Here is a 17,096-nt window from a genome sequence, read left to right as displayed (position 1 = left end):
ATTATTACAATAAAAAGGGTAACTAATATTATATACATATTATGATTATAATTATAATAATTATTATAACTATAATAAGAATTATAATTAATAATAATTATTTTAATAATTATAATAAATTTTTTTAAAGACCGACTAGGCGAAACGCGACAAAGCTTGGCAAAGCTTGATGTCGCGTTAAGTTCTAATAATTCGTTACGTAAAGGCGATCGTAATAGCCGAATTCCGTCGCGTTCCGTTACGTTCCGTTACGTTAAGCTCATCCTAAACCCACCTTAAAGAAGACTCAAACGTAATTTTGTCATTTTTTATTTTTGACTTATTTTGACTTGGACAAATTCATTTCCCAGAAATGTGATGTGACTTATAATAAACCCTGTATGTACATATATGTATACATATATGTATATATTAATAAAAAATGTATCGTCTTATTTTCCCTTACAATGTCATAGTTATTAAATCAATAATTTTCTCCCATTCTTTTTACATCTAGTTATTTATAATTATTTAATTATTTATACATAATCGTTATAATTATAATAGACTTTTATAATTACCAATTTTTACTCTATCACAATTAATGATGGTATTTATGACATTGGAATCTCGTGCTGTTATGAATGCCCAAATATTTCAGATTTCTCCATTGTAATGATTGGTGGTAGTAGAATGTGTGTACAGTCGCCTCCAAAATCTGGAAATCTTTCCATGAATCCAAATTCACTTGCAATCCGGCAAATCATATGAAATTTCTAAAACGACAAATAATTAATCGTTTGTTGTTCTTAATGTAAGTTTTGTTTTTAGTTGTTTTTAATGTGTAACTAAAGTTTTCTACATATTTATTTAAAGTGATTAAGAGATTAGCCATAGTTACCCATGTGGATGAAAAATGATATATTATGGAATGGTCCCAGCAAACACCGATATATAATTGTTACATTGCTATAATAAAACGGAATGTAACAGGTAATATAACGTGTACGTACATGTAACATCCATGTTAGTTGTAATTTCCCACTCATAGATGTAACAATTTGATATAACATATTACATTGTAGTTATATTGTAATTATATGTATACCAAATAGCACATTGATGTATTGATAAGTCAGTGCTATCTTGAGATATAATGACAATATAACTACAATGTAATATATGTAATATTAAAAATGTTACATCTATGAGTGGGAAATTACAACTAACATATACGTTACATTTAACATGCTTAATTATATAACATTTATATACTGTGTTTGCTGGGTAGTAATCAAAGCGGTCTAAGAGCCGGACCTCCTTCTCGTAGATAATTATATAAGGAATCTTGATGACGCACAATAAAATTAAAAATTATAGTATATAATAAAATAATAACACTGTTAAATAAAGATGAAAAAATGTAAATAAAATTTAGTGTATAAACGCTCTTAAAAAGGTAAATTGATATTTTTGAAAGCATTATTTTAACGAGTGTACAATTAATTTATTTTGCTATTTTGTTAGATCTATTTTATATAGAATCGAACTTAAAAATGTATTGAACGGTCAGCAAATAAAATATTTTTAACTATTTTTTTAATTAATAAAATTAATTTTTGTAGCATAGAGTGTGGTAAAATATTTTTATTAATGATGGAAACATTAAAAATAATTAATTAAAGTACGATGTAAAATGTCGCAAGAATTTTTCATTTATTCGAAATTGGCAGCAATTCTTTTCGTGTCAGAATTGTCGGAAGTCATGTGTCGGCTATCAAGACTGAGATTAATAATGAGGCTTGTAATGATGCCAAATTTGGTAATATACAATATAAAAATACAATATGTACTTCAAATAAAAATATACTTTTTCGTCGTACATAATTGAGATATATAAGAAAATGTGCAGTATTTGTCGAATTATTTGGTTTAATACAATTTAATTAAATAATTTTGACAAAAAATTCATATTATTACAATCTTTGTTTTTCACAGGTGTAAAAAATGAAAATTATTTTGACTTAATAATTAACTTAATGTAGCACGAATTTCGGTTTGAGAGTAGTTCTTAATTATTTTATACATAGATAAATCTTTAGTATACAAAACTGTAGATATATTGTATAAAAAGAAGAGATATATATATATATTACATTTCTTCAAACAATCTCTAGCTATTATTAAAATCCAATTGAAATAATTGTTGTCATTAATTTTTACGACGCAGTAAAACAGTTATTTTCACGTAGACATTATTAAGCAAGAGAAAACTTTGCTATCATCATTTCAAATAATAATATAATTATTGGTATATGTTGCATTGATAAATATTTAAAAATCTTTATGATGGTTTATGTTCTTTTTCTATTTAAGTTACATTGAATAATGAAGTTAAAAGTGGAAAGACATAAACTCAAGAGTTCATGAAAATAAATTATTCTTTTCATAAAGCACTCATTTTGGATACTAAAATATATCAAAAATCTTAGTTTTTATTATCAAGATAATTGCGTGTGTAACTTATTTGATTATGTGTTTATATTCTTAAAAACAGGACATATAATAATGAATCACAAATATACACAACATATTTCATAATTTGCGTGTATAAATTATGTAGCGTTGTTACTTTAATGAAAAATTAAAAATTTTGTACTATTGTTTCTGGATACTTAGTAAAGGAAAAATTATTAAATAAAAGTCACTACACCAGATTCTTTAACATAGACAATACGTTTATAAAATATACGTTTTTGATAATATGTAACTATTAATTTCGCAGTTAACAAATAAATACTTTTCTAATGAACATTGATTAGATATTTTATTTCATAATTCCTGTCCTAAGAATTACAGAAAAAATATAATTCAAAATTGTTAGACTCATTTTTCATTAAAATCGCCTCATGTAATTGCAATTATGAAGCATTTTGTATATGAATTAAATTGAAAATCAAAAAAGTCTTCTGTATATTTTATTGCAGCGCATGATCTTGATGCACAGTTTTTGTTATTTATATTTTTGATGTAGAATAAGATAGAATACGGTGAAAACTAAGATTTTTTGATATATTTTACAAGCAAAGTAATTTTTTTACATTTATCTATTTTTTAATTATTGAATTAAATACGTATAATTGCTATAATGTTAATAATAATTAATTATCAATTGTCACACCAGCACAATCGATGGTGGCAATCTTGGTTGTGAAATTTTTATTCGTAAACTGTTCTTGTAAATGTTGGATTTCGACGTCTGTGAGATTTGGTCGTAACACAATGTATGCAAATCCGCCTGAAAAACCTGTAAGTTTAGCTCCGTACTCGAACTGACTTGCAATCTCCGAAATTGTATCAAAGTCCGGTTGCGACAAATGAAAATCTTTCAACATTTTTTGATTTTTTGTAACGTAAAACTGCAAAATACAAAAATGTTAATTATAAAATTATATTAACTTCCGGCAAATAATTATTTATTGGATAAATCTGTCAAGGCTACACAATGTACAGGGTGTCTCATAAGAAATTGTTAAAATTAATTAGCTGTTATTTATTAATGCATGCAATTATTGAGAATACAAAAATTGTATTGGGAAAAGGAAAGTCTACAGTTTTTATGGATGTAAATAAAATGTTTGTATACCAGTTTATTTTATTGGTAGAAAGTAATTAAGAAGTGCTAATAATCACATAAACTAATGATAAATATTTTTAACAATGCCAAATTTAATAGTAACTATTAAAAGGATCGTCAATAATATTAAAAATGACATTTTAGAAAAAATTTTGACGAGTTTTCGTGAAAGAATAGAATTTTGTACAAATACAAATGGAACGTACTTTTCGAAAATATTTATCATTAGTTTACATATGTGATTATTAGCACTTTTTTCATTACTTATTTGCAATCAAATGAATTGGTATATAAACATTTTATTTATATCCATTATAAGCTGTAAACTTTACTTTTTTCAACACAATTTTTGTTTTCTCAATAACTGCATGCATTAAAAAATGACAACTAACTAGTTTCAGCAATTTCTTATGGGATACCCTGTAATATATAATAAAATAATATCATTATTAGATAAAAATAAAAAAAATACTTGTATTTCCTTGTTAGCACTCTGATGGACAGTAGGATCTTTAATGGTACGAATATTGTTAATATATCTAAATCTATTGTATATTGTCATTGCAACGATGTCTAATAAATCCATGAACTTTTCAAAATACAAAGAATTCAGCACTGCAATTTGTAGCGCTCGATCCTTTTTATCTTGACGAATATTTGTTGCGATTATTAGCACCTTAATTACTGTTTGTAAATTTATGACTTCCACACCAAAATGTTTATAACCCTTATATTGGTAATATCGTAATTGACTGTAAATGCAAGTTTCGGCATCGATCGTGGGAAATATATATTCTTGCATACAATCTTCACAATACTCAGTATAATGTTGAATAGTCGCCAAATCGTCACGGGTAAATCTAATATGATCACCTTTCTGTAGAAGTCTCCTCCAATGAAGAAAACACCCTGCCAGACATGCAGCGAACGATGTCGAACTGCCAAGACCATTTCCAAGAGGTATTTCAGTGGTCACCGAAATCCGAAAAGGCGATCTTTTTTTGAAATCGTAAGTCAGATAATAAAACAGATAAAAGAATACATGTAAGCTATATCTCTGCTCGAATGTCTCCCACGAACAGTGCATGGTGATAAAGTATGTCACGTATCGAAAAAAATCGATTAGATTCGACCGAAGTTCTGAGATTCTTGTATTAAAAAAATAGTTTTCCACAATTTCTAGAGGTATATCTTTCTTCAGCCCCACCCGAGGAAAATGTATCGAAATAATACTTTCTGATGCAGACAATTCACAGAATTCGAGTCTGGTGCGAAGGCTTAAACCAGCCACAAGCAATGTTTTTTCATACGCCGCCGAGTGTTCTCCAGATAAGACAATTCTTCCTGGTGCGGAAATTTTAAAATGAGCCATTCCTTTATTCAATAAAAAGATCTCTTCCTGATAGAACTGACGTAATGTTGAATAGTTGGGAGTTGATAATATATATTAAGATTGTAAGGTACGCACTAATAAGAATTTTTGAAACGTTCGTTATCGCACACAAGAGCGTGTTTATATGTCCTGTACACACTTTCGCGTCCTCACTTGTAACTGATTTCGTCTCGGACCTATAATAACATCATCTAGAAGTCGTGCTTCCTATATGGACTACAATGTCAAACTTTTTCAATATTGTCGAAAGAAGGAAAATATCTGTAAACCTAAACATATTGCAATATACAGGGTGTCCATAAAATCGCTCGCAATACTTCGGGAGGTAATTAGGGACCCAAAAAGAGGAAAAAAAATTATATAAACATAGGTCCGGAAATAAGTCGTTTTCAAGTTATAGTCACTTTTATTTAATTATTTATAATTTTATTTTTTTTAAATTTTTTCGATATTTGTAAATATGATTACATAATTTTTAGAATTAGAAAAATAACAATAAATAAATATTTATAAATCTAAATAAGATGTTTAAAATGGCAACCTTCAGCACGAATGCAGGCTCTTATTCTTCCATCAAAGATATTCTGAACTCTTTGAAAAACATTTGAATCCCTTCTTACTTCTCCGAATTCATATAACTTATTCTTTGACTTAAGTTAGCAATATTATTGTGAAAATCATTTTATTTAATTTAAGATTGTAACAAACTGAGAAATAAAATTTTTTTTAAATAAAAGTAGTTATAATTTGAAAACGATTTATTTTCGAATCAATGTTTATATAATTTTTTATTTCTTTTTGGGTCCCGAAACATCTCCCGAAGTAAGCGGGCAATTTTCTGGACACTCTGTATATTATTTTTAATATTATAAATTAAAATAAAAATCAATAAACAAGCTCATGTATAATAATAATTAGTAAGAGAGATGACTGACGTAAAAAAGGCCAACTAACAAGCGGAAATTGTTTAAGGATGTTAAAATATTTTTTATTTGATCCTATCAATTTTGATAGCAAAAAAATATATAAAGGTAAACAATCGTTTCAACTGTATTTAGTCTTTCTCAATACCCGCTTAATTCTATACATAAATTGATAATTCTAAAATTAAAATTAAATTGAGCGCAAATAAATGTTATTGACGATAACCGGAACGCAACAATCATTTAATAAAAGAACCTAATGAAGAACCTTAGTGATTAACGCATGTTACAGTTATCATGAAACGGCGGTTTCAACGCAAAATCGCTGCCAATACATATACATAGAAAAACCACTCGTTGATATTATAAAATTTTGTTGCAATTTATTACAGGGCAATTAATATACAGGGTATCACTTAAAGACCGCCCACTAAGTACATAGCGTTAATTTCTTACCAAAAAATAAATCAAAAAGTTTTGAACAATGTTTATATAATATCTAATGAAGGAGTAATTATTGAATAAAGTACGGTTAAAAATGCCGAATTTTAACGTGGTGCACGTTAGGAACCGCGCTTTTGGTAGTGTGTGTAAACATAAATTACCAGATTCGCGGCTCAATGCGCCAAATTAAACCTTAACGTTATTTCGCCGTATTTTATTCAATAATTACTTTTTTATTAAGTGTTATTAAAAAAATTATTCAGTACTTGTCGATTTATCTTTTGCTAAGAAATAACGCTATTGTATGTTTAGCGGTCTTTAAGTGACACACCGTATATATCGTACTTTTATCATTAACTCGAGTGAACAAAAGCAAAATGCTCTATTTGTCTCCATGACTTTATCTCCATTTTCTAATTATTCTATAAAAAGATAAATATTTAGTGAATAAAATTGAAGATATAAAAAGTTAAGAAAAATAAATATTTATTTTATTTAGATAATCACAATAGTGCAAATTTAATTGTAATGATTATTATAATTAATTTAATTTATAGTAACGTAGTTAAAATATTTTCTATGTTCATTTTTATTTCATATTTTAATTGTCCCGATTATTCTTTGCTCGCATTGCTCTGCGTTTCAATTTTTGTCTTTATTACGAAATAATCGAAATCTTGTAAGACTATGAAATAAATATGTATATGTACACACACACACACACACACATATATATATATATTAATCAAAAGTATATATTGTTTGTCTTATTTTCCCTTACAATGTCACAGTTATTAAATCAATAATTTTGTCCCATCCTTTTTACATCTAGTTATTTATAATTATTTAATTATTTATACATAATCGCTATAATTATAATAGACTTTTATAATTACCAATTTTTACTCCATCACAATTAATGATGGTATTTATGAAATTGGAATCTCGTGCTGATAATGGAAATGTACATGTCCAAATTTGGTAATATATAAAAATTCAATATATGTACAAATAAAAATATACTCTCTCGTCGATCAGTACATAATTGAGATATATAACAAAATATTCAGTATTTGTCAAATTATATGGTTTATAATATAATTCAATAAAATAATTTTGACAAAAAATTCATATATTACCCAACAAACACAGTATATAAATGTTATATACTTAAAAATGTTACATGTAACGTATATGTTAGTTGTAATTTCCCACTCATAGATGTAACATTTTTAATATTACATATATTATATTGTAGTTATATTGTCATTATATCCCAAGATAGCACTGACTTATCAATACATCAATGTGCTATTTGGTATACATATAATTACAATATAACTACAATGTAATATGTTATATCAAAATGTTACATCTATAAGTGGGAAATTACAACTAACATGGATGTTACATGTAAGGTACACGTTATATTACCTGTCATATTCCGTTTTATCATAGCAATGTAACAATTATATATCGGTATTTGCTGGGTTAGCGCAAAAAAAAAACTTTGCTATCATATCATTTTAAATAATAATATAATTATTGGTATATGTTACATAATTAAATATTTAAAAATCTCTTTCTCTCTCTCTCTCTCTCTATGATGGTTTATGTTCTTTTTCTATTTAAGTTATATTAAATAATGAAGTTAAAAGTGCTCTGCGTTTCAATTTTTGTCTTTATTCCGAAATATTCGAATTCTTGCGAGACTATGACTATCGATCTAAACTATTCAAGAAACACAACGCATTCAAAATTACATTATTTTGACGTCATAATTATGTTACGGTAGAAAAAGTCAATATAATGATTTTTCGTTTTAAAATTTGACGGTATGTGGCCGTCAAGAAAACATCAAAAAAACATCTTATTATAGTAATTTAATATAGTAACCAAAGCGGTCTAAGAGCCGGACCTTCTTCTAGTAGATACTTATATGTAGAATCTTGATGACGCATAATAAAATTAAAGATTATAGTATATAATAAAATAATAACACTGTTAAATAAAGATGAAAAAATATATATAAAATTTAGTGTATAAACGCTCTTAAAAAGGTAAATTGATATTTTTGAAAACATTATTTTAACGAGTGTACAATTAATTTATTTTGCTTTTTTGTTAGATCTATTTTATATAGAGTCGAACTTAAAGATGTATTGAACGGTATGTCTATCTTAAAAGTTAATCCAAAATATCAATTAAAGTTGAGCAGAATACGAATTTTAATTAATCAAACATTTTTTTAAAAATCACAAAATCATACTCCAAAGTATTCTTTAATATATATAGGTTTTAATTTCCACGAAAATGTATAAATTTGTATATATTTCCCAAAGAAGCATTTTTCATCTTAAAAGTTTTGGAAATGTCTGTATTCTAAATTCAACTTAAAAAAAATAAAATTATGGAATATCAATTTATCATAAACAACAAATAAAATATTTTAACTGTTTTTTTAATTAATAAAATTCATTTTTATAGCATAGAATGTGGTAAAATATTTTTATTAATGATGGAAACATTAAAAATAATTAATTAAAGTACGATGTAAAATGCCGCAAAAATTTTTCATTTATTGGAAATTGGCAGCAATTCTTTTCGTGTCAGAATTGCCGGAAGTCATGTGTTGGCTATCAAGACTGAGATTAATAATGAGACTTGTAATGATGCCAAATTTGGCAACATACAATATAAAAATACAATTTGTACTTCAAATAAAAATATACTGCGAATAAAATATTTTTAACTGTTTTTTTAATTAATAAAATTCATTTTTATAGCATAGAATGTGGTAAAATATTTTTATTAATGATAGAAACATTAAAAATAATTTATTAAAGTACGATGTAAAATGCCGCAAAAATTTCTCATTTATTGGAAATTGGCAGCAATTCTTTCCGTGTCAGAATTGCCGGAAGTCATGTGTCGGCTATCAAGACTGAGATTATTAATGAGGCTTGTAATGATGCCAAATTTGGCAATATACAATATAAAAATACAATTTGTACTTCAAATAAAAATATACTTTCTCGTCGACAGTACATAATTGAGATATATAAGAAAATGTGCAGTATTTGTCGAATTATCTGGTTTAATACAATTTAATTAAATAATTTTGACAAAAAATTCATATTATTAGAATCTTTGTTTTTCACAAGTGTCAAAAATGAAAATTATTTTGACTTAATAATTAACTTAATGTAGCACGAATTTCGGTTTGAAAGTAGTTCTTAATTATTTTATAAATAGGTAAATCTTTAGTATACAAAACTGAAGATATATTGTACAAAGAAAGATATATATATATATATATATATATATATATATATATATGTATTACATTTCTTCAAACAATCTCTAGTTATTATTAAAATCCAATTGAAATAATTGTTGTCATCAATTTTTACGATGCAGTAATACAGTTATTTTCACGTAGACATTATTAAGCAAGAGAAAACTTTGCTATCATCATTTCAAATAATAATATAATTATTGGTATATGTTACATATATAAATATTTAAAAATCTATATGATGGTTTATGTTCTTTTTCTATTTAAGTTACATTGAATAATGAAGTTAAATGTGAAAAGACATAAACTTAAGAGTTCATGAAAATAAATTATTCTTTTCACTCATTTTTGATAGTAACAAAATATATATATCAAAAATCTTAATTTTTATTATCAAGATAATTGCGTGTGTAACTTATTTAATTATGTGTTCATATTCTTAAAAATAGGACATGTAATAATAAGACACAAATATACACAACATATTTTATAATATACGTGTATAAATTATGTAGCGTTGTTACTTTAATAAAAAATTAAAAATTTTGAACTATTGTTTCTGGATACTTAGTAAAAGAAAAATTATTAAATAAAAGTCATTACACCAGATTCTTTAACATAAACAATACGTTTATAAAATATACGTTTTTGATAATATGTATATAACTATTAATTTCGCAGTTAAAAAATAAATACTTTACTAATGAACATTGATTAGATATTTTATTTCATAATTCCTGTTCTAAGAATTGCAGAAAAAATATAATTCAAAATTGTTAGACTCATTTTTCATTAAAATCGCCTTATATAATTGAAATTATGAATAAGCATTTTGTATATATCTATTAAATTAACAATTAAAAAAATTATCGGAATATTTTATTGCAGCGCATAATCTTTATGTGTGTGTGCAATGTTTTCGTCATTTATATTTTTGATGTAAAATAAGATAGAATACGATGAAAACTAAGATTTTTTGATATATTTTGCAAGCAAAGTAATTTTTTATCTTTACCTATTTTTTAATTATTGAATTATTTATGTATAATTGCTATAAGGTTAATAGAATTAAATATCAATTCTCAGACCATGAAGATCGAAAGTAGCAATTCTGGTTCTGAAACTTCTATTCGAGAACTGTTCTCGTAAACGTATGATTTCTAATGTTGTGAGATTTGGTCGTAACATAATGTATGCAAATCCGCCTGAAAAACCTGTAAGTTTAGCTCCGTATTGGAACTGACTTGCAATCTCCGAAATTGTATCAAAGTCCGGTTGCGACAAATGATATTTTTTCAATAATTGTTGATTCTTTATAATGTCTAACTGCAAAACACAAAAATGTTAATTATAAAATGATATTAATTTCCGGCAAATAATTATATATTGAACAATTCTATCAATGTTAAGGAATATACAGGGTGTTTTATAGGAAAATGCTAAAATTAATTAGCTGTCATATATTAATGCATGCAACTATTGAGAAAACAAAAATTGTATTGGGAAAAGGAAAGTCTACAGTTTTTATGGATATAAATAAAATGTTTGTATACCAGTTTATTTTATTGGTAGAAAATAATGAAGAAGTGCTAATAATCACATAAACTAATGATGAATATTTTTAACAGTGCCAAATTTAATAATAATTATTAAAAAGATTGTCAATAATATTAAAAATGACATGTTAGAAAAAATTTTGACGAGTTTTCGTAAAAGAATAGAGTTTTGTACAAATACAAATGGTACGTACTCTTCGAAAATATTTATCATTAGCTTACATATGTGATTATTAGCACCCTTTTCATTACTTATTTGCAATAAAATAAACTGGTATACAAACATTTTATTTATATCCACTAAAAGCTGTAGATTTTCTTTTTTTCAACAAAATTTTTGGTTGTTTCAATAACTGCATGCATTAAAAAATAACAACTAATTAGTTTCAGCAATTTCTTATGGAATATCCTGATATATATAATAAAATAATATCATTATTAAAAAAAAATAAAAAAATACCTGTAAGTTGTTGTAAGCTTTCTCATGATAAATAGGATTTCTGATGTAACGAAGTTGGTGAATATGTACAAGTCTATCATATATTGTTCGTGCATCGTCGTGTAATGAATTCATGATAGTTTCGAAATTCAAAGCTTTAGATTTCAGCACTGCAATTTGTAGTGCTCGCTCCTTTTTATCTTGACGAATATTTGTTCCGATTATTAGCACCTTTATTGTTTTTATATGTGTGACATGCGTAACAAAATGTTTAAAATCCATACATTGGTAAGATCGTATTTGACCGTAAATGCAAGTTTCGGCATCGATCGTGGGAAATACATATTCTTGCATACAATCTTCACAACACTGAGTATAACGTTGAATAGTCGCCAAATCTTCAGGGGTAAATGTAATATGATTACCATTTTGTAGATACCTCCAATGAAGAAAACATCCTGTCAGACATGCAGCAAACGATGTCGAACTGCCAAGACCATTTCCAAGAGGTATTTCAGTAGTCACCGAAATCCGAAAAGGCGATTTTTTTTTCGAAATCGTAAGTACAAAAATAAAACAGATAAAAGAATACAAGTAAGCTAAATCTCTGCTCGAATGTCTTCCACAAACGATGCATGGTGATAAAGTATGCCACGTATCGAAGAAAATCGATTGGACTCTCCCGAATTGCTGAGATATTTTTATTAAAAAAGTAGTTTTCTACAATTTCTAGAGGTATATCTTTCTTCAGCCCCACCCGAGGAAAATGTATCGAAATAATACTTTCTGATGCAGACAATTCACAGAATTCGAGTCTGGTGCGAAGGCTTAAACCAGCCACAACCATTTTTTTTCCATACGTCGCCGAGTGTTCTCCAGATAAGACAATTCTTGCTGGTGCGGAAATTTTAAAATGAGCCATTCCTTTATTCAATAAAAAGATCTCTTCCTGATAGAACTGACGTAATGTTGAATAGTTGGAAGTTGATAATATATATTAAGATTGTAAGGTCGCACTAATAAGAATTTTTGAAACGTTCGTTATCGCACACAAGAGCGTGTTTATATGTCCTGTACACACTTTCGCGTCTCACTTGTAACTGATTTCGTTTCGGACATATAATAACATCATCTCGAAGTTGTGCTTTCCTATATGGACTACAATGTCAAACTTTTTCAATATTGTCGAAACAAGGAAAATATTTGTAAGCCTAAACATATTGCAATATACAGGGTGTCCATAAAATCGGGCAAATAAATACTTTACTAATAAACATTGATTAGATATTTTATTTCATAATACCTGTTCTAAGAATTGCAGAAAAAATATAATTCAAAATTGTTAGACTCATTTTTTATTAGAATCGCCTCATATAATTAAAATTATGAATAAGCATTTTGTATATATCAATTAAATTAAAAATTAAAAAAGTCTTCGGAATATTCTATTGCAGCGTATAATCTTTATGTGTGTGTGCAATGTTTTCGTCATTTATATTTTTGATGTAAAATAAGATAGAATACGGTGAAAACTAAGATTTTTTGATATATTTTACAAGCAAAGTAATTTTTTTACATTTATCTATTTTTTAATTATTGAATTAAATACGTATAATTGCTATAATGTTAATAATAATTAATTATCAATTGTCACACCATCACAATCGATGGTGGCAATCTTGGTTGTGAAATTTCTATTCGAAAACTGTTCTTGTAAATGTTGGATTTCGACGTCTGTGAGATTTGGTCGTAACACAATGTATGCAAATCCGCCTGCAAAATCTGTAAGTTTAGCTCCGAACTGGAACTGACTTGCAATCTCCGAAATCGTATCAAAGTTTGGTTGCGACAAATGATATTCTTTCAACAATTGTTGATTTTTTATAATGTGGAACTGCAAAATACAGAAATGTTAATTATAAAATTATATATATATATATATATATATATATATATATACATATATATACATATGTAACGTTTTATTTTAACATAAAAAAATAATATTTACTTTGTTGCAATTTATTACGCAATTAATATACAGGGTGTTACTTAAAGACCGCTCTAAGTACATAGCGTTAATTCCTCACCAAAAATTAAATTAAAAGGTTATGAATGATGTTTTTACCATACCTAAAGAGGAGTAATTATTGAATAAAGTACTATTAAAAAACGCCGAATTTTAACGTGGTGTGACTTTATATCCGTTTTCTAATTATTTTATAAAAAGATAAATATTTAGTATATAAAATTGAAGATATATAAAAAGTTCAGAGAAATAAATATTTATTTTATTTAGACAATCCAATGGTGCAAATTTAATTGTAATAATTATTAATTTCATTTATAGTAACGTCGTTAAAATATTTTCTATATTAATTTTTATTTCATATTTTAATTGTCCCGATTATTCTTTGCTTGTATTGCTCTGCGTTTCAATATTTGTCTTTATTCCAAAATAATTAATATTGGGAAGGCCATAAAGCGGCTCGGCTTCTGACTGATTGTGAGCAGTGTTTACCTTTTTTCGAGTGTTTCGCCGGGCCAGAATGCTCTCACATAAGCTGTTCGGCAATAACAATTTCGTTTCTTGCACCCGATACTTAATAAAATTGTGGTCAGCTATCAACCTAAACTACCTATTCGAGCTAAACTATATTTCGCTTTATCGCAATTATTGTCTTTGATCGTCGCGAACAAATTAATTATACGTCGACTCAGTTCTTTTAATCGAATAAACTCCGCTGTTTTTTTCCAAAAGTATTGAATTTACTTTAAACACACGCATTTATTTTTAAATCCACTGCATATTTATTGCGCTATTTCTTAACACTAGTCATTTTTATATACACATTAGAAGCGCAAAGAAATTTAGCTGTCATCTTTTCCAATAATAATTTATATATGTTAATTCAATAATTACTCTATTATCTCTATTAAAATTTCCGTTTTTTCCATTTATTGTAAATAATGAATTAAAAGTAAAAAAAAAAAAAAAACAAGTAAATTTTTTTTCAAGAGTTTATGAAAATAAATTAATTTATTGCATAGCACAATTTTCAAGTAGTAAGAAAATTTATTAAAAATATTACTATTTATTATCGAAATAATTGTATGTAATTTATTTAATTGTCTTTATATTTCCAAAAGTAAAATATGTCATGATAAATCACAGATATACAACGTGTTTCAAAATTCTCATTTATGAATTAAATAGTGCCATTATATAGTTTTATAAAAAATTAAAAATTTTACTAAATATACTACTAAAAATTTTTAGTAAATAAAAAGTTGATTATTTCCACATAAATATTTTTACATTAATCAGAGAAGTCAATACTAATGTTTTTGGCTCATCAAATAATTCGCAGTATTTAAACTTGTACAAAGATTTGAGCTGACCGCAACATATTTTCTCTGCATCATCATAATTCGCATAAGATCATTCTGTAAAAATATTGAATTTAATTAATTGTAAGTATTTTTTGATGTATAAAAGAAATTGCAAAAGACCGATGTGTCGTAGAACAGTAATTGCAAAATTCTGCATCGTAGCTCTTGTAGATATTTATTGAAGTTTGAGAAATGTTTTTTAATTTTGGCGAAAATAGCGTCACTACGGTCGCCATTTTGAATTTATCAAAATTTACCAGACGGCATTCGATTTTACGTGAAAAAAGCTAAAATTTAAATCCTAATACGACCCTCTACTTTTAAGTGAAAAATGGGCAGCCCGCGGTAGTGTGCCTTTTGACGCGAAACGTACGATATATAAAACTCATATAAAAAGTAATAGAAATATATATATATATATATATATATATATTTTTTTTTGTTCTTTTCTTGAGACAATATCTAGCTATTGTATAAATCCAATAATATTGTCATAATTATTATAATTGTCGTAATTAATTTACATCGTTGTAATGTTGTAATATTTATATAGACATAATTAATACAAAAGAAAATTTTGCTGCTATCTATAGCTATCTATAGCTGCTATTTATAATATAAAAATTCGTATATTAGTTCGATAAACACTTTATTATCTCTATTATAACTTCCGTTTCACTATTAAATTTAATTTCAATTGTATAACTAAGTTAAAAATGAAAAAAATGTCTTACATTTATAAAAATAAATTATTCTTTTCATACAGTACTTATTTACAGTAGTACCAAAAAATATATCAAAATATTATATCTTTTATTAACAAAATTAATTCTATGTAACTTATTTAATTGTCATCATATTTTCAAACCTAGTACATGTAATAAATCACAGACATCAATGTGTTCCAAAATTCACGCTCATGAATAAATAGCGTTATTAATTTAATAAGAAATTAAAAAAATGTATTAAAGTTTGAGTAATCTATTTATACGTAACATAAATAAGAATACCTAGATAATATTTCTCGATCTTTTTTATTTTATATAATATAAACTGATAATGCGTAACGTCGTTTATGAGTGGTAAACATAATTTTTCATCTATATTTAATCCAATTTATAATTCTAAAAATGCTAAAATTCAATCAAATTCTAATTCCATCCTATCAAAATAATCGTATATTATATTACGTACCTCTGTCTCTTCTCTCAAGGCTCCACACAGAAGCCTGGATAATACATATTTTAATTATTGAAACTTATAAAATAAAAATTCGTAAATAAGAAATAAAATATGTAAACATATGGATGATTATAAATTTACAGAAATATATATAATTATTCAAGAACATTAATTATAAAAGAGATTTCATCTTTTTACCATGTTAATCCATTTCGCGTTTCCATTATGATTAATTTCTCAACAATAATAACGTTTCAAAAACTTAAACTAAATATCGATTACAGGAAAGGAGGGAAAGGAAGGTGAAATGGTGGTAGTAAAACTAGGAAGTGGAGAACAGAAAAGACAGGTAATAGAGAGGAAGAAGTGGTAGTAAAACTAGGAAGTGGAGAACAGAAAAGACAGGTAATGGAGATCGCGGAGATAGAAAGGAGGAAAGGAAACAATGTATGGACGAGCTATGGAAGGATAAAAATCAATGATGTATGGTGGAAATGGGAAGAGAAGGAAGGTGTGCTAAAAAATTGGAAAGGAGAAATTAGAGAAGGTATAGAGAAAATGAGGGGGGAAGAAGGGGGTATGAAGACAGGAATGGAGGAAAAAAAGGGATAGAAGAAGGGAGAAGAGAAGAAAGGAGGAAAGGAGGAGGGGAGAACAATAGTAAGAAGAGAAAGGAGGAAGGAGAAAGGGGGACGGAGGAAGGAAGGAGAAAGGAACAGGAGAGAAAGGAAAAAGGAGGGGAAGTAAGAGAAGAATGGAAGATAGGTTTTTGGAATGTGGCAGGGCTGAAGAATAAGGAAGAAAAGTTCTGGAAGGAAATAGAAGATTGGGAGGTGGTGGTGATGATGGAAA

At 26.6% G+C, this 17,096-nt stretch overlaps 2 protein-coding genes across 3 annotated transcripts; both read right to left on the bottom strand.

The window, feature by feature from the left end:
- Nucleotides 1-2,597: 2,597 nt before the first annotated feature.
- On the bottom strand, nt 2,598-5,150 carry LOC114941406 (mevalonate kinase-like). 2 transcript variants are annotated; one of them, XM_029316396.2, is made up of 2 exons: nt 4,089-5,150; nt 2,598-3,398 (listed from the first exon to the last, which is right to left on the bottom strand). In XM_029316396.2, the coding sequence occupies exons 1-2, from the start codon at nt 4,986-4,988 to the stop codon at nt 3,141-3,143; spliced, it is 1,158 nt and encodes a 385-aa protein (XP_029172229.2). In that variant the 5' UTR covers nt 4,989-5,150; the 3' UTR covers nt 2,598-3,140. The 2 variants fall into 2 exon arrangements, with proteins under 2 accessions (XP_029172229.2, XP_029172230.2); XM_029316397.2 differs by having other exon boundaries at nt 4,490-5,150.
- A 5,232-nt stretch (nt 5,151-10,382) lies between these two features.
- On the bottom strand, nt 10,383-12,771 carry LOC146724334 (uncharacterized). The gene is made up of 2 exons (XM_085480007.1): nt 11,691-12,771; nt 10,383-11,000 (listed from the first exon to the last, which is right to left on the bottom strand). Exons 1-2 carry the CDS (start codon nt 12,021-12,023, stop codon nt 10,743-10,745), a joined length of 591 nt encoding a protein of 196 aa, XP_085336133.1. The 5' UTR covers nt 12,024-12,771; the 3' UTR covers nt 10,383-10,742.
- Nucleotides 12,772-17,096: the final 4,325 nt, after the last annotated feature.

The sequence above is a fragment of the Nylanderia fulva genome, unplaced genomic scaffold (assembly GCF_048542155.1).
Source record: "Nylanderia fulva isolate GAGA-0341 unplaced genomic scaffold, ASM4854215v1 Scaffold1372, whole genome shotgun sequence".
Classification (NCBI taxonomy): domain Eukaryota; kingdom Metazoa; phylum Arthropoda; class Insecta; order Hymenoptera; family Formicidae; genus Nylanderia; species Nylanderia fulva.
This window is presented reverse-complemented; position numbering and strand designations above follow the sequence as displayed.

What these genes read in the sequence shown, in the direction of transcription:
- LOC146724334 (XM_085480007.1), bottom strand. Translation starts at nt 12,023, where the DNA reads ATGCAAGAATATGTATTTCCCACGATCGATGCCGAAACTTGCATTTAC. An exon ending in AAGCTTACAACAACTTACAG is followed by an intron (nt 11,001 to 11,690) that starts GTATTTTTTTAT and finishes TGTGTTTTGCAG; the next exon opens with TTAGACATTATAAAGAATCA.
- LOC114941406 (XM_029316396.2), bottom strand. Translation starts at nt 4,988, where the DNA reads ATGGCTCATTTTAAAATTTCCGCACCAGGAAGAATTGTCTTATCTGGA. An exon ending in GTGCTAACAAGGAAATACAA is followed by an intron (nt 3,399 to 4,088) that starts GTATTTTTTTTA and finishes TGTATTTTGCAG; the next exon opens with TTTTACGTTACAAAAAATCA.